We start from the raw sequence: 19,023 nt of genomic DNA, 5'->3' as shown, positions 1-19,023 counted from the left end.
AATCAACTTATAATTGAAGTTATCAGTTCTTGTTATCGTAATACCATGCAATCTCCTCCTTTGCAGGAATATATACATTTCCCGCCTGTGCATCTGTAAACACACATCACCGGGGAAAGGAAGTGACGTCTCACCTGAAAGCCATGATAATCACCAGGGCGATGATGGTGCCCTGCAAGAAGCGCTGGCTGATGCACGCCTGCTCTGCAGGGGGAGGAGGAGACTGCAAACAAAAGAAATGTGGTTACTGTTATCTGATACTGAAAGCACAACAGTCACTCTAGATCCTACCTTTCAATAGTCCTCCCTATACGTTACATTAGACATCTGCTGTACTGCACACTGTCTGTCAGCGCCATCCTTGCACTCCGTGGCGTTCACCCTGACAAACGTCTTTCCCATCACTTTCTGTCATTCATTTATGGAGCACTCATGCCACCTTGTGCCAAACGCAGGGAACTTCTTTTTGACATTCTCTGTAAAATTGTTTTAGTCCTATTCTCACACTGTCTTTTCTTCTCTCTTAAATCAGCTCATCCAAACGTAAATTCTGTGTTTTGTTTGCCATGACCCACATGTGTTGTCAATCGTGTCTCTCATCCGATTACTTTAAGCCTATCTTAATCTTTCTCTCACCCTAGGGCAGAGGTCTTCAAACTTTTTGATGCTGAGACCCCCTTGTCAAACCTTTTAGGTATAAGGACTCCCAACATGCAAAACCCTTGCGTCAACATGGATGCGCCGTATTTACAATACGGCGCACCATGGCGCAAGGATTGACAGATGCGTCAGAAATTCGCAAGGACAAGTGAAGCTGGGGAATGCGCGGCTCCCTTCCCAGGACTCCATGGTCCCCCTGTGGATCACACCACACAGTTTGAAGACCTCTGCCTTAGGGTGACCATACATCCAGGATTTCCCCGGACAGTCCCGGTTATCCGAGGACTGTCCCGGCGTCCCAACACTTTTCCTTATTTTCAAAGCAAGTCCCGGTTTTGGGATTATGGGACAAAGATCAAGTATTCATGTACAGCAGAATCGAAACGTGTACTCTCTTTCTGCTGAACCCCTCTTAAGTCTGAAATAATTTATGTTTCTTTTGTATAGTGCAGGTCAGCTGCATGATTCCAGCAGAGTGGGACTGAGTGGAGAGTAGGGCCGGGGGGCTCAGAGTAGTAGCACTGTAAATGTGTGTGTGTGTGTATACATAGGAGTTATTTACAAGCCCCTTGCGCCGCCGGTGCATCACTTTTTGTGATGCACAGGCGGTGCAACCTGCTGCCCTATCGTGGCTATGCATGGCTTATCATTTCCTTGTAAATGTGGCCCCTTTACAGGCAACACTTTGCGTGAAAGGGGCGTGCCATGGGTGTTGCTGTGGGTGTTATCATGCAACACCCATGGCTTCTGCTACATTTCTAGATTTATAAGAAATCATAAACCTGGAAATGCGTCAGAATGCTATGTCTCCCCAGGGGAGGCTTAAGGAGGCGCAACGAGGAGAAATGTTTTCTTTCTCCTCATTTTTTCCTCTTTCTATGCGTGGTACATTCTGCAGCACACATAGAACGAGGAAATCACCTCTTGTGATTTTTTTATGTGCAGGAATGTGTTCCTTCCTGCACATAAACAATCATTTAAAAAAATGCAGTTTTTCAAATTCTATGTGTGCTGCATTAAGCAGTACACTTAGAGGTTTAAAAACGCCATCTCAGATTGTTTATGTGCATAAACAATCATTCCCCTCAATGCAGGCACCCTTGCACTACGATGCAAGGGTGCCTGAGTCGGCGCATGGCAGCTAATCGTGCGCCAGCGCAGGGGAGAGCATAGGGATCTGACATATCGTTGTAGATATGATGCATCATCTCCCTTAGTGGCACACCTCTGGTGGATGTTTTTGCTTCAGCGTCCTGTCTCCCGCTTTCCAGTCCCCCCCGGGATCTTCCGGTGGTGCTTCAAGCGTTGACTGGTCCTCTTTTTGAACACCTTGTTTCAGTGGACCTTAAGTTTCTCTCTGCTAACGTTCTTTTTTTAGTGGTGGTTTCTTCTGGTCACAGGGTTGGTGACATTGGGCTTTGCTGGCTTCTCCCCCATTTTTAGGTCTCGCCTGGCGAACACAGCGCATTCGCGCTGCACGCCTTGGCGAGACTATTGTTGGCGGTTTGGTGGGCGAAGGGAGACAAACCATGTGTGCGCACGGACAGGCGATGTGCACGCGCATGGCGTCTCCTTTCTGCCTCACACGCTCTCCCATCGCGCGCTGCAACTATACAAGGTAGACACGCGCTTGTTGAATATCTGGCGATAACCTTGTCAGGGATGTGAAAAGGTTTAAACCTATGTCTGGAAGAGATAAGTGGGGCGGAAGCTGATGAGCTGGGCTGTGTAATTCCAGCAGCACTAGAGTCTTGGATTGCCGGGTTGGCAAGATCCCAAATGTTTGCATTTTTATTTCAGAGAGATAATTGCCATTTCACAATCTTTCAAATAATTACACAGCTAACAGGTTACGTGACGTCACTGCGCAACTATAACTATTAAATGCTGTTCGCAAGATGTCCGGAATAAATGTATAATACAAATGGCTGTTGCGGCTGTCAATCACACCAGGCAATAAACGGGCCGCATAATTATTTACTTATGCATTGTATTTATTAGGAGAAGGTGAAACACAAACGCCATTCCGATCTCAGGTGTCTTAGGGGGCAGGTGAGGCAAACAGTGCGAGGTCAGCAGTTCACTCCAGGAGGCGTGGGACAATGCTGCTGATGGCTCCCTGAGCCTGTGTTGTGCTGGTAGGGCAAATCTTGATCGGATGATCTAAGAGGTCAGAGTGAAGGCGTGGGGCTTGAGGGAATTGTTTGGAGGAGAAGGGAGAGAATAGGGGTACTTACTAGCCGGGGTGCCACTTGGAGGGGGAATGAAAAGCAAACAACATTGCTAAAACCCTTCAAATCTGTGCACCTATCCCAGGTTTCCCAATTGCGAGATTATGATTTATTGGCATTGTAAATGACAACGACTTTTATTTATGTGTTTAATAAACCTGCAATAATTAAAGGCATTGCCATTTACAATACCAACAGGCCAAAGAATCTACATTACAAATGCTTGTTACATTTCTGTCCAGACAAGGTAATCTTTCCACCCTAGTCAGTTTTTTCTGTCCAAGGTCTTGTCTAACTTCCACTGTCAGGAAGATATTGCCCTTCCGGTATTTTGTCCTGACCTGTCTTCTATGGAGGAGAAGATTCTCCATTCTCTGGATGTGATGAGAGCTCTTTGCATCTACCTGGACCATACCAGTCCATTTAGGCAAGTGGATTAATTGTTTGTCACCCATGGTCTCTCTGGGAATGGTCTCAAGTCTTCTTAGTTCACTTTGACCCGGTTGGTGAAGTGTGCTTTTGTTTTGTCTTACGAGACTGCTCACCGTCCTCTTCCCTCTTCTGTCCAGGGGCGGTCAACTCAGGGTGTTTCCTCCTCATGGGCCACTGTGTGATATTTGTAATGCTGCTACTTGGGCTACTCCCAACACTTTTGTTTCCCACTACCGACTTCAGTTGGGGACGGCTGCATCAGCAGAGTCTGGTGCTCATGTTTTATCCGCTGTACATATTCTGTGATTTGTGGTTTTTTTCTGCATTAAATATATCAAGTATTTTGCAATTTCTCACTCCCAGGTTTCTGTTTATGATGATTATTTTTTCTTTCGTATGAGTTTCTTTGGTATTTTCAGGCTGTCCTAGTGTCATGCTTCCCCTTTAAGCATGCTGGGTTGGCAGCACCATACTGGGGGTAAGTATTGTGACCTCAGCTAGGTGATAGGTACTGTGGAGCAGGCAAACTGCTCATGTGTAAGGAATGGAATGGGAAGACAGGGACTCGGAGTAATGAAGATTACTGGTAAGTAACCTTTTACAATCAGTTTGAAGTTTGAAGTGCTGTAGATTAAATGGTGTGTATCCTCCTCCCAGCTGGAGTTGGGTTCAGAATAGTGCACTTTGTTTTCCTTCAAAGTATTTTTTTCGGTTACGAGTATCCATTGAATCACTGTTGATCACGTTCCAGAAACCCACAGGGTCTGATTTACAAATGTAAACTAACACTTTTGTGTAAGTTAACTACTTTTTGTCATTCACAAACTGCATGCCAAGACTGTGCTCCCTATACATATATGTGCTGAGTTCTCCACACCTGGAGACTCCGCAGTCAGGGTGAACTCTGCACACATAGGGAGTGTGAAGTCTTAAAAATTCACACATAGTTTCTGAATACCAAAAAATAGTAAACTTACACAAAAGTGTAAGTTTACCTCTGTGAATCAGGCCCCTATTGTCCTAGGACACACGCTGCTTTTAAAAATTTTTATTTTTCCTTGCCTATAAGTGAGTCTTTGTAGCTGAGTTAATCAGACGTTTCTTTATAACTAACTTTAAAGAGTTAGACTACATTCCTGCATATGTGGAGACAGGTGGATAACATGTTTCTTTAATACTACAGGCTCGAACCAATTGTTATAGATAACATTTTCGGTTTGCAGCATGTGCTGTTTTAAATTAAATGCTGCGCATAGACTGTATAGCTTTTCCCCTCTTTCTCCATTATTATAGAAAGTAGTTGAATTAGTAATACAGAGTGTCTTAACTAGTTGCCCAGCCTTTGCTTCTTGCTTGACTAAATGTCAACACAGTAGTGTTCATGAATTTGCAAAAAGACTTCCAAGAAACAGCTTTGCAAATGTCAGCGAACAGTTTATTCATAAGAAAGGACATCATGGCTCTCTTCTTACAGGCGAAGTGTGCCAGATGGTACCATGAAGCATGACAAATCTAAATAGATTTAACAATCCACCAAGCAATCCCCACCTTTTAATTTGTTTTTTTCTAGGTGTATGGGTGCAACATAGCGCATAAGAGCTTGTCTAACATTGTGTCTATAAAGATCTTTCTGGAAGAGTTTGTGAATGATTAGAAATGTTGGTAACTTAATGGAATGCATACTATGAAAAGGAGACAGATGTTTTGATAGCGAAATCAGATGAGTGTGTGGCTCTATCCCAGTTCTGTGCACCTGCATACAAAGCTCATCAATGGACAATGCCTGAAGGGCGCTAACTGTGCTGTCTTCCAACATTCGTATTGATCTACCATTTGGTGATTCTCCTGGTGACTCCTGCTCAGGAAATCTGCAAAGTGACTGTGCACCCCTGCAGGTGTTCTATCAATTGATAGATGTGATGATATTGAGCCCAATGACAAATTGCCTGTGCCATCAATGATAGCGGAGGGGAAGGAGTGCCTCTCCACGAAACAGATGATGGCTATGCTGTTCATGCAAATCAGCGGCATTTCTTGTATTGCTTTTATTGAATCCTTGCAGAGTCAACTGAACTGCCTTCTTATCCAGTGCACTGATGTACAATTTGGCATCTCTCTGAGACCACTTGTTCTAAATTGTCAAGCCTGGCATCTGCCCCCCTCAACACCTGTAAGAGATCCATTGGTGGTGATGGCCACTTATGACTGTAGGTCTGTACATCTGTTTCTTCTACTACTGAAGTGTATGCTGTCCTCTTTCCTCATAATATTAGATCCTCGCAGGCCCAGGTTGCCTTGACCAGTCTTGAGGCATTTTTGCAACAGGCCCATTGGAAGATGTGCATATGGAAGCAGAGCAATGCAAGAAGCCAACATTAACATTACTTGTATCATCTTCCTCTCTGTCAGAGGATGTTACATCTTGTAAAGGGGAATCTGTTTTTGAAACACCATCACTCTCACCATTGTTGGTACACTTTTCCTGACAACGAATTCAATATGACCCAGAGACATAATTGATTTGCCGTGGTTTCAATTTTGAATTCCTTATGTTGATTGTGAACACCAATCTGTGAAGTAACTTAATAGTTTGTTGAGTGTGGTTTTGACATTTCTGTTGAGTTATCTTCTCTAACAGTCAATCTTTCAAGTATGGGTAGACACGTATCTTGTGGTTGCGCAGATGTCCCACTACCACAGACACACGTGTTGTGAACGCTATCAGGGCTGATCTGATGCTGAATAGAAGTATGTGTAATTGCCAATGTGTGTCATTACTGCAAATTGAAAGCATTTCCAGTGAGTTGGGTGCACTGGTACAAGGAAGCAATCATCCTTCGCATCTAGTGTTGTCTTGTAGTATCCCGGTCACAATAGAAGGATGACTTCCTGGATTGCCATTTTGAAATGCAATGTGGAGCATGTAGCTGTTGAGGAGGCATGAATATAGAATCAGTCTTTATATCCCATCATTTTAGGTAATAAGGAAGTATCCTGACACACATATAGTCCATTTTCTGCAGCTGGAACCTCACTGAGAGTCCCTTTCTGCAGTAGGGCAGTGACTTCTTCAACAGTCGTAGAGCTTTCTTTGATATGTGTCTTCCTGGAGGATGCTATAGTGGTATTGGGTGAAGTTCTCTGAAATGCCCTCTTTGTACTGTGGAAAGCACCCATTGATCTGAGGTCGTTGGGATCCATTGGTTTGGGCAATACACTGCATACCCGATAGGTTTTGTGTGATCAGGGTAAATATGTGCTTAATCATTCTTTGGAGGCAAAGGTACCTTTCCCTAGCCATTCATTTACCATTCGCCATGTGTTACCATGGAAATTGCTCTTGAGCACTGCTGAGACTGCTTGAATGCAGCTGTTGTTGCTGTTCAGCTTGTTGGTACATTTGATGAGATTTAAAATACTGTTTAGGAGCGGATGCCAGTCTGCATGTTTACCATCTCTCATAGAAAGTGTGTTATAAGGGTGACACTCCCATCAACTATGCTATTTTGGTGTCCTTATTTTTTTCGTACACCATCAGTTTTAGAGCCAAATAGATGTACCCCATCTTACAGCATGATTACCATTTGCTGCTAGGCAGCTCGTCAAAAACTTGATCTGCTAAGCGTGGTACATCTGCAGCATAAGATGCTTGTACCGGGCTGCCTACAAACTGTGTATGCAGCTTCCAGAGAACACATATTCCAACAATGGAAAGGGTTTTGTATGGGTATTTCAGTTCTGTGTATGAGAAAGGCATCGTGGTCAGGAGACAGGCAAAGCTTACACACCTTGCATGACACTGAGGACAGTTTTGAAAGGACATCCTTTCTATTGCCCTGAGTACATTTTCCAAAGAGAGAACACTGAAAGCGGTCAAAGTCAAGGGGTACAAGGCCCCTGGAAGAGCCCGAGGCCCTGCAGCGCAGGAGTCGATGTGGATCCGTCTCTGTAAGATATCGGCTGGAGGAAAGGCAACGAAGGTCGTTTAATCCAGATATCAGAGTCAAACTAGACAGGTTGGACCTGAACTAAAGCATAGAAAAACTCAGAGCCTCGGCTATGCACATCCGAACTCAATTTCGAAAAAACAACCTAAAATGGAGTCACGCCCATGGTTATAGCCAGCAAGGAAGGAGTCACTATATACCTTGTGACTCAATACACTTCTTCGCAGAAAAACAACTTTCAAAAGCCCGAGTCCAACGCTAGATTGCAGGAGTATGTAGAGCATGTGTATCTACAGAAACAAATGCATATTATTTATATGACATCAGCCTTAACAGGTAAAAAGTGCTTAAAAACATTAGATCCCACTAATTTACTTCCCTTTTTTATTTTATTATTTTTTGGGAGAGTGCAGCCAGTGCACGCGCTGAATGAATATTATTCATCTAAATGCTTTTCACACCCACCAATAAACTTATTAACTGTTCATAATCATGTACGTCTTAACTCTGTTTCTTTACCTTTCATTCCCTGTTCCCTCACCCTGCTTTCCGTAGTCATCATGATGTGCTGCCGTAACAATATATCCCCTGCAGAAAGAAACAATATTAAAAGAAGTCTCACCTTGCCAATGACCTTGGAAGGCCTTTTTTTGAATGGCACACTTCCTGCACGGCTGAACTGGCTTCCTGTGTGGCTAAGAAAAAAGTAAAAAGTGAAGTGAGCAGGATCTGGAATGGAGTGTATCGATGCAAAGGGTGGCACGAGGGCACAACTTCGTTGAGGCATGGCTTCAGTAGCCTGAGGCAGCTCAGGTGCAGTGAAATGCAAAGGTGCAATCTGGATCTGGAAGGAGTTATGGAATCTCTGGGATTTAGGCTGAGTAGATCATAGGATATGGAGAGAATCTGGAAGGACAAGGAAGAGGATGTGTGGAGCAAGGTAAAAGTTGGCTGAGATGAGATATGCTTTTGCAGTACCGCAGGGATGAGAGTGTTTGGATGTTGATTGGGTGGCTTTCAAAGGCAGGGACCTTGGCTGAAGATGGCTGAAATGTTGCCCTATGACTGTGGATGGTATTTTAGGAGATGACAATTTTCTTGTGTTAATGAAGTCAGCATCGACAATAAGCAGGTAAAAGGTGGGATGATAGGTCCTTCTGCCATGCATGAGGATGGAATTGGTGTGGTTAGAATGAGTCAGTGGTTAGACTCAGGGTAAAACAGGAGATATGTTGGGGTATCACTACCTGACAGTGGACTTCATACTGTCCAGCCTCTTCAATTTGGCAAGTTTTTGACTCCAACGCTCCAGCTCATCGATCCGTGTCTCCAGGTTGTCAGTCAATTTACAGAGCTCCTTGACAGCTCCTACATTCTCCATGAAGATACGCTCCTATCCACCACAAGCAGAGAACAGAGAAAGATCAATTCTCCAGTTTAAGACACCACAGAAGACAAAACAACAGGCTGTTATCTACTGAAGGAGGAAACATTTTACCTTACTGTGATGCAAACATCTGAACCTATGTGGCCTCTGCTCTCCTGTGACGAAGGGTATCCTAGTCACTCTGGTATTAGGAAAGGGATTTTAATCCCCATTAGGTTAAAGATCTATAAACTATCTATGCCAATATAGTCATATCTGAAGTTTCAGAGGGCAAGTAACAGCACCACCAAGTCCCAATTGATCTCAGCAGCCAAACACTTGCTGACACTAAAACTCTTCTTGTAAGTAAAACAACACTTGTTCCTTCTCAGAAAATAGTAAATCGTTAACTTGATGGTACCAAGGATGGCTAGACGGATTCAAGATTATGCTGAACCACTATTAAGGATAACAAACTATCCAGAATGAACTGAATCATTTTGGAGGCAACAGAGAACCAAGATTAAGCTAAGGTTATGCCAAGGACAAATCAGAAATGGGCTACACTCAGACATGGAGGGTAGGAGTGACCTAAACTATGGTACAATACAACAAAGCCTAAAGGAGAGTCATGTCTCATCTGATCCAACTTGGAGGACATAGTAAAATTAATTGAATTGGAATAAAAATAAAGAGAATAAATTGTGCTGTTCCAAATTGGGGCTGGGCAGGGGGTGGGGAGGTGGTACCTTATTACAAGGGCTCAGGGAGTCTAACCAGGGAGATACTAGAGAACCATGATAAAGCTAAACTAATCCAGAGGACAGAGAAGAATTATAACTAACACCAGTTGACCTGAATAACAGCAGTCCAAAACTATACTGGAACCCCATGCAGGACAGAAGTAACCCATTCTCAGGATGTCCTCCATAAGAAGTAGAATTAAGACTAAGCAAGGCTAAATTAATCTAGAGGACAGAAGAGTAAACCTTGTCTTGGCCAATAGGAATGACTTGGGTTATCCTGAGATACATAGCTAGAATGTCTCTTCAACACGTAGGGCATGAAAAAACGTTGGATGAGAGTCTACAATCTCAGAGATAGAGGTAAGACTAAATCAAACTAATTGGGAGGAAAGGAGAAATCTGGGTTTATGCTATGCTATGTTTATGTGAGGTCCTGGAGCAGCTGTACACTCCATCCCCACTCCTCCAGAGTCACTTGAGGACTTTAGATACATCTGACACAGTTTCTCACCTTATTTACCACTAGGAAGTTCTCAATGGTTTTGCCGTTTGCAAAGACCACGTCGCCAGTGTCCTTAACCGCTTCTGGAAGAATCTCCTTCACCTCCTGAGCAATGACACCTGCCACAGAATTAATTTCATAAACATTACAATCTCAAGTAAGCAGCATTTGTAAAGGGTAATACTGCTCAATTCTGCATTTTGTATCAGGTAGAAATTGCAATAAGGATTGGGGAACACAGAGTGAATGTAGAGTCACTCTATCACTGATTTCATATCTATTCCTGAACTCTCTGTGAAAGATACTGATGAGAGCATCTTCTCTATACTGGCTCATTTTCTGCAGAACGGTACAGTCTTTTAAAGGAGGTACTAACCGCCCAGGAAAGTGTAATGTGCCCATTAGTAATGCCATAATAGGTATGTCTATCTGCCTTTTTCGATAATGTATCTGTACATCTTATTCAGAGTCTGTCTGTGTATTTGTCTGGTATCTGAGGTTCTATGTTTGTGTCTTAAATTATTGATATTTGTGTGTGTGTCTGTTGTGAATCTGAATTATTGCATGTATGGTTGTGTGTTTTGCAATCAGTGTAATGTATTGGTGTGTATGTTGTGGTTTGTGTGTCTAACAATGACACTTTATATATATGTGTCTGTCGGTGTGAATGCAGTTGTTAGTATGTCTTAGTATTTGTGGCCCTATGTGCCTGCTTTTTTTCAGATATGTTTATGTCTGTCTTTTGAGGTATTCATTTATCTGTGTGTCGATCCACTTGTCTCTTCCTACTATGGTCTGTTCCTATATGTCTATATTTATTTATGATGTTTAATTCAGCCCTAAACGTAGAATCTTGCAGCCCATTCAGATTGCTTTACCATGCAAAGAGTTAATAAGTCTAAATGTGGGACGAGCCTCATGTTCTTTTCCTGTGTGGCCTTAAAGTGAGGCAGATATTCAGAGAAAAGCCTACAAAGTTCCACAATATCCTTCACGCCACATGTCATGTATTTACAACATCACATATGAAGCCCTCTCACAAGGTTTAACATTAATGATACAGGGATCCAGCGTGCACTAATACATTTAAATTCATCCATCCAATATTTTTGTGCAAAAGTGGGTCATTTGGCAACACCTCACTGCTTTAAATTCACTCTAGCTGTTGCTATTGTCACTATTAACCTAATGAGCGTTGCTGCTTCGCTCATAATGTGCTCTGCACATTTGAGCAGGGTCCGTCGGCTTTTACATCATTAAGACATAGCACTTTGCCCACGACAAGATTTTAAACTCGCCAAGCGCTTCTTGCTACCACAACAAACTTAAGACATGCTTTTTCCTTCAATTTCTTTTGTACTTTTTCCATTTTATGTCCTACAGTTTTCATTCATTTCAACAGCTTTTCTTTACTTCCTCCCTATAACGAAGCTTGACGCAGGGTATGCACAGCGCTCCTACGCGTTACAACAATCAATGCTTGCTGCAAATAGCGAGTGCCACTCTGCATACAATGTTTATAACTATGTGTACTTCCGTTGAGGTAATATTAGCAACAAGTATTAAATACCAGCAATAAATATTCCATTCCTTAATGACATGAATGTCAAAACACACAGAAAAGACTATGCCAGCCCACTGCCCCATCAGAGACACAAAAAGGAGTGCCACACTTCTACACAGTCTACCTGCACGGGTACACACCCGACAAACACCGCTCCGCCCCTCCTCACATTGCAGGCGCGCAGGGTGACACACTCCTCTCTGTGTCAGTGCCACATGCTCATAATTAGCAGAGATCACCTTTCACAGAGAAGTTGCATCCGTTGGACCCTGGGCTGAGGCTAACACTGATGTCCCTATCAGACCTCACCGGGCACCTGCCCACCAGAATACAGCTGGCACCAGGTGGCAGACAGCAGACAAGACAACTGGAGAGATTAATATGAGTTTATTGACTGATTGCACACACTGATTGATGGGGTTAACCTCTGGCACGTTTTCTGTGGACACTGAACCTGAAGTCACAAGGCCTGTGAGGGTCACGGACACAGCTGTATCCCCCTACAGCCTTAACCTGTTAAACATACAAGGTGTTACACTTAAATATTCCAAATATCTTTTCCAGAAACGGAGCTTCCCCCGCTGCTCTGGCATGGTTAAAAGCAAATTAAACTATCACTTATGGATCCATAGAATCAAGATAAGACCCACCACTGCTTGGTACATCTCAGGACATGAGCTTAGATTATGGAACTCCTTCACAGATTCCATTAGAATGCTTAACTCAGTCAAACTTTTAAGCACTCCCTGGAATCTCTCCTGCTTGCATGCATGTGCAAATAGGAAGGGGTCCCCTAGGGACCCCTTCCCATTCACAAATGCATTACCACCTACTTGAAGTAGGTGGTAATTGCAAGTGTTTTGCAACCGCAATTGCGGTCGTAAAGTACATGGGTTAGAGAGTCGCTATTTGGAAGGGAACCCCCCTTCCAAATAGCGAGTCTCTATACACGTTTTTGCGAGTCGCAATTCATTTACGACTCGCAAAATTGTGTTAGTACATGACCATACCAATTTTAGCATGCGCAAACCATTTGCGCATGCTAAAATTGGGCGTACATCTGGCCCAAGGTCCCCTTGTCGCTATTTTGAAATTACTTTCTCAGCATAAAAACCCATTTCAGTGTATGCACGTTTCAGAATGATTTTGTGACTCATTAAAAGGTGGCAAACCTTTTGCTATGTATTTTAATTTGTTGCTTCATTAATCAATAAATACAATTGCAATTCTTTTGTTTTACCATCATCTACATTTCCTCCTGATCTTTTGGTCCCTCACTCGACCCTGTCCCATTTTTTTCAGTCTTCCCTCTTTTCTTTCTTACATTTTCCTCCTTCTCTCTGCCCGGCCCTTCCTTCTTGTGACATTGACCCAAAGCACCGATAGATTTCTTGGCATCAGTATGTCGCTGCTTTTATGTGGAGTGGGGGTGTATACTCAAGAATACTTTGGCTAGAGAACAAGTCTGCATTCAAGATCACACAAGGTGTTTGCAATTGCTCTTATCAGCACTTACGCTTTAAGATATGTCCCTCTCCAGATAGCATGGGTCAAATGTGTTGAAAACTAGAGGGCATGTGGTTCCTTCTACAACGTCCCCTTGTGGGTTCAAAGCACGGTTGTATGTGTGGACGCTAGCCCTATGTTTTACTAATCTTTGTTCTGTACGCAGAGATTATATGTTCAGGGCATGGATTAGGATTGAATATAGGCTGACCTCACAGCTGACGCTGTAGCCCCATCTTCACTCTTTCCACTCTTTCATCGTTGAGATCAGGTGAATCAGTTTCTGACCTCCATCTTTGTATGGGTTGTGGGGGGCGTCAACCTTTGCTGCCTGCTGTCTGCTCACCCCTTACTTTAGTAAGAGAAGTGGAGCAGAACTGTGAACTGTGGAGTACCACCAGTCTCAGGGCCACAGCAACTGTGTGTGATATGTTAGTTCTGAAACTAAGCCAAGGCCTCTTCTTGGCTTGCGTGACATTGATGATTCGAGCAAACATTGATACTGTCTTCATCCTGCTGTGCTCTGCAGCATCCTCTGTTATTAGGAAGGAAGAAAAGGAGGGGATCTTACAGAGGATGGAATCTCAGAACAGATTATAATGAAAAGACCTGAATAGTACAAAAGAGTACGCATATGAATGGTGCAATGACCAAGTGGGGATAGCAAGAATCAGTAAGACTAACGTCCCCGGAGAAAACTCCTCAATTAGAGAACACTACTGTTATGTTATCAGCGAACTTCTATTGTTCGCTGGGATCTGCCGCGGTCCGTGCAGGTGACAGCCGTGGGGTGGTGGGGCCTGGTCGGGTGGGATTTCCATGGCCGATGCAGAGGGAAAATTAAATAAATAATTAATTTCACCTCGGCATCGTCCCTCAAAATCCCCCCCCATGCAGCCCCACCGCCCAGCGCTGTTACCTAAGACTATTTTGAAGCATCCAACTATTTTGCACATTAGATGTCCGTTGGCAGTGTGTGAGATGAGCTGTCAGATGTGCTCTGTTGAGGGAGTATCTGTTTTTCTGTGTTGCCTATTGTTGAAAGCACTGTGACAGAAGAGTGCAAGGCATGTCTTCAGGGTACAAACCATGGTTGCCCCCACATTTCGTTTATCTGAATTCTGTTGCTCATTTCTGTCTACTTAAGTAGTTTTAACTTCACTGCAAAAGACTGGTCCTCTCTCAAGTACCACGTTCAGAGCAACACACTTAAGACACAGGTTAGATTCAACTCAGAATGACCATGTAGATTATATTGGTGATAAGGAAGTAAGCCCACTTCTGGGATGCTCTGATAGGAACACTAGGCCTCGTGTTAGGGTCTGAGAGGATTCTTTTCCCTCACATCTTTATTTGCAGCTGCGTCTCTGATCCCCCCACTCTCCGTCCACCATTGTCTTCACCTATTGACACCAGGTTGAACATAACGAGTGATGCATACAGGGAGGGACTCCTACCTGTCTCTGACGTGTCGTTGAGGCCCGCCGTGCTCGCAAACTCAGGCTTGTAGTGATAGTGTACGAGGCGCATCTGGGAGATCCGTTTCAATTGCTCCGTAGTGTCCACCTGAATTCAAGACAATGAGTGGGAAGAGAAAGAGAGAGGGTGAGTAAAACAGAGTAATATGACCGGAGAGTTGTAAGAAGATATATTGATGAAGTGAAAAAGATAAGAGTAATAGAGAGAAAGAAGGAAAGAGAAGATATAAAGAATAGGGACGGAAGTGTGAAAAGTATGGTTGACAAAAAGACAGGAAAGTTGAATAAATCAAGTCGCCGATGAAACCTATTGCTAATATCCTTTCTGTGTTTTAACCTGTGCCCCGCTGCTCTTCCAAATTTTTTAACCACGGTAACCAAGTGGACTGTGCCCATCATCCATCTATAACTGTTCATCAATGTCCGTAAGGGTGTCTATGACCTGCATTCGTCTCTAATTGGTTATCCATGGTTCCAAGGCTAGAAAATGGCCCCTGCTACACAGTTTTTACAGATTGTTTTTCCATGGCTACAAACTGTACCGTGCCCCACACCCATCTCTACTGGCCCATACATGGCCACAAAAAGGCCTATAACCCCTAACAGCCTCTTATGGTTTGTTCAGGGTCAGAAATAGGCGTGTCTCTCTCATACTTTGGTTTATCCTCTAAACCACCCACCCCAAAGGAACCCAGTGAGAACTGGGTTCCTTTGGGGTGGGTGCCTCTAAGGGGTTTTCCATGACCATAAATAAGCCTATGCATTTCATCCATCTCTGATTGTTGGTCCATGGCCATAAAAGGTGCTGTGCACCCTCACCCTTATTCAATAGTTTACTCATTGGCCACAGATTGATGTATGATGCTCACCCACGTCTAGTGATGTATCCAGGCCCACAAGTGGGTCCGGGCCCCTCGCTATTCTCTTATGGCCTAGCTTGCTTCTGGAGCCATGGGGTGGCAAGAATCTGAGCAGAGCGAACAGAGAGGTTCCTGGACAGCACCTTTTATTCACACAATGTATCATGCCATCAGAAACCACTCGCTCTCTTGGGTACTTAGCACAGAGAAGTTGTTTTACCAAGTGCTCAATTCTAGTGTAAAGCCAGTTCTTGGGAAGGGGAGAAAACTATTTGGGGCTAGGAACATGTGGGAAGGACTGATCATCCACTATCAGACCTGGATTGAGTCTGCAAGCACCCGAACCACAAACTGAGCCCAACTTTGCACTCTGTTATAGATTGTAAGTTACTACACCAAGTTCACCCCATCTCGCTTAAAATCACTGAGCGCCTGGTGCTCCCCTCTCTCAAGAGACAGCGGGCGGCTGAATATCAGCACGAGGCTCTTGTACCTGCTCTTACTCCTTGTGTCTGTTATTCTATTAGTGACTGTAAACTGCAATCTTCGGGTCATCCCTGACCATATTACTTAAAGTCTATACACACAAAATGTAAAGCTTGGACTACCATGGGGCCCTCAATCCTAAACTGTAGGACCGGTGTAATGGGAATAGGAATCGAGCACAGTACGGGCCACTGCGACTGTTCACCGTGGATCTACAAGCAGTACTGATAAATAATACAGGCGCTTAAAGTATGTTACTAAGAATGTCCAATCTGTGTTTTTTTGTCTGGATGGAAATCACAGGATCCTCGCTTTAGGGCTCAGGGGTCTTGAATGGTGGGACTTCATTCGTGGGCCTGGGGGAGGGGCAAGCAAAACAGGAGTGAGGTCTGAGGGCTTGAAAAGCTCAGATTCTGCAGAGGACTTCTGTGTTTGGCTGCAAACCTTTACTATGTGTACGGATTGCTCAAAAGCAGACTCATTGTGCACGGAGCACGGCAGCACAGTGGGCCAGATGGTTCAGACGAGGGAAAGTGCAACTTCTGCAATATCTAACAGATGCTCAGGCATTTGCATGGGAATGACTTCCAAGGATTGTTCGTTTTGTATATATGTTAACGAGGACAGCTGTCTACCATTGCGCAAGATGTTACTAGAGAGCGCCTGCGTTATTCTTATCCAAGTAACACGAGTGATTGTTCTTAGGGCTACCTAACCCAGTGTTCTATCCCACCTGAAACCAATCACTCGCAGGTGACGTTCAGACTAGAATATTTCTTTCTTTGTTACACTGCGATATACTAGAACTCTACATAAGGTTTATTGCATACATAAGTCACACCATTCAGTTTCTGAATTCAGTGAGCCCAAGCAAGGCACCCCCACACCCACTCCCCAAGACCTGCAGCTATTTTGTATATGAGAATTCAAATGGGTGGGCAGAGCAGAGACTTTACGTTTGACATATGGCTACCAGGCGCGCAACACCCATTGGACTCAAAGGGCTTCAGCCCCTACCCCTCCCCCCCCCACCACCGTCGTGTGTGGCAGCCCGGGATGAGACAGCTTTCGGTTACACACGGCCGCACCCGAGCCTGCAGCTCCACTCTGCCTATTGCTTATAGATTCCCCCCCGGAATTTTTTCTTAGCCCCCCCCCCCCCCGAAATTTGGCTCTAGTAGCGCCTCTGATGGCTGTTCACCTTTTTTTTGCCTTGGGCGGTCTTCTCTCTGGCCCCAGTTACCCTCATATCAAGTATCTGACTCATAACGTACCCCAGCTCCCGCCTTTCCGTCATTACCTCGTGTACGTCTTCCTTTGCCCGGATGTCCGACGGGTGCATCAGTGACCCCATGACCTTCACATTTCCATGTACCACCAGTGCCTCGTCTGGACGGTCTGTGTTGATGCCAATGCGCCCATGGTGAAAGATGGTGTCAGACAGCTGCCCCCGCTGCCACAGGACCTCGCTGTCACTCTCGAACTGACCTGGGTTTGAAGCCTGAAAGGGGGGACGAGATGCAGGTTAAGGTGGGAGAAACAAACAGCCCAACCCGCTGCTCCTGTCAACATGTTCTTCTGTATTCACAGACCTACGCCATAACACAGCAGCCCTGCACCATAACAGCACAGCCCTGCGCCATAACATAACAGCGCTGCACCATAACACAGCAGCCCTGCACCATAACAGCACAGCCCTGCGCCATAATATAACAGCGCTGCACCATAACACAGCAGCCCTGCACCATAACATAACAGCGCTGCACCATAACATAACAGCGCTGCACCATAACATAACAGCGCTGCACCATAACATAACAGCGCTGCACCATAACATAACAGCGCTGCGCCATAACATAACAGCGCTGCACCATAACATAACAGCGCTGCGCCATAACATAACAGCGCTGCACCATAACATAACAGCGCTGCACCATAACATAACAGCGCTGCGCCATAACATAACAGCGCTGCGCCATAACATAACAGCGCTGCGCCATAACATAACAGCGCTGCGCCATAACATAACAGCGCTGCGCCATAACATAACAGCGCTGCGCCATAACAGCACAGCTCCATAACATTACAGCACAGCACCATAACATTACAGCACAGCACCATAACATAACAGCCTTACACCATAACATAACAGCACAGCACCACACCATCCACACATCCTCATCATCAATGCACCAAGCATGAGTAGGCAGTGCTCGTGGGGAGGGGTGAGAGGATGTCCCATGACTTTAAGACTGAGGGGTGTGGGTGGACATCACTTACTCTGACAATGATGCGCTCGGAGGCCTGAGCCGCCACCGTGTAGTGCTGGTTCTGAGCACACGCTTGAAGAGCCACCACCAACATGAAGTACCTAAGGAGGAGGCAGGGCCACACATGTTAGGAAGATAAAAAGACTGAAAAAAATGAAAAGACTAAATAAGAAGAAGAGAGAGCGGGGGAGACGGGATGGAGAGGGGATGGGGTGAAAGGGGAGAATAGTAAGAAGGAAAAGAGGCTGGGACAGGTAGAAGAGTGAAAGGCTAGCGAGAGAAACAGAGAAGTAGCGATGGTTAGATATTAGGAGGTTGTGGGAGTGGTGTAGAAATAAGAAGGGAGAGAATGCAATGGCTATACCCTCGAAGGGGAGCAGATCAAGGGAAAAAAAGAGTAATGCAGGGAGACCATGAGTGGGAATACAAAAGAGGCGCCATGAGTGGGAAAAGAAAAGGAAGGGGGAGAGATACACCTAGATAAAATAAAAACAGAATAAATAAATAAACTGCAAAGAACAAAGCGAGAGGGAGTGGAAGCGTGGGGGGCACAGAAAGAAGGACAAGAATGTAGAGGTACACAAAAGTGTCTCATATTGATAGATAAGATGCAGGAACATTCAGGTGAGGATAAACATGGCAGGGATGGCTGTCTGAGGGATGCACAGGACTCATACACAAGATGCAGGAAGAGACAGATGGAGGTATCGCTACCTGACATCTTCGTCAAGGCAGAGGTGACCGATGGCGTGTGCAACACCTCAAAAGAGTGATATTTCTTTTGATAATGTGTTTGTATGTGTTTCAGATGAAATGTATTGTTTGTATGTGTTTCTCACGAAATATATAATAACAAAGTGAATCAGATTTTTTTTTAATCTAACATTTCATTACAATTTTTTCTTTAATAATTGTTTTCACTAGTTTGACAGAGCAATATGAAGAAATAATTATTACGGTAGGCTTCACCCCCAC

The 19,023-nt window shown here is 44.5% G+C and overlaps 1 protein-coding gene across 2 annotated transcripts in view; it reads right to left on the bottom strand.

The window, feature by feature from the left end:
• Positions 1-19,023, bottom strand: part of MYRF (myelin regulatory factor) — a 449,420-nt gene that overhangs the window by 79,172 nt on the left and 351,225 nt on the right. For both annotated transcript variants that reach the window (XM_085648540.1, XM_085648541.1), the window contains 7 exons: positions 18,059-18,149; positions 17,079-17,279; positions 14,412-14,520; positions 9,894-10,003; positions 8,518-8,663; positions 7,893-7,965; positions 135-223 (listed from right to left, as the gene is read on the bottom strand). In XM_085648540.1, coding sequence (XP_085504666.1) covers positions 135-223; positions 7,893-7,965; positions 8,518-8,663; positions 9,894-10,003; positions 14,412-14,520; positions 17,079-17,279; positions 18,059-18,149 — 819 coding nt within the window. The remainder of the gene's footprint in view (positions 1-134; positions 224-7,892; positions 7,966-8,517; positions 8,664-9,893; positions 10,004-14,411; positions 14,521-17,078; positions 17,280-18,058; positions 18,150-19,023) is intronic.

Source organism: Triturus cristatus, chromosome 3_2, assembly GCF_964204655.1.
Source record: "Triturus cristatus chromosome 3_2, aTriCri1.1, whole genome shotgun sequence".
NCBI classification, from domain to species: Eukaryota; Metazoa; Chordata; class Amphibia; order Caudata; family Salamandridae; genus Triturus; species Triturus cristatus.
Note: the sequence above shows the minus strand (reverse complement) of the source record. Positions and strands in the feature narration are given on the sequence as shown.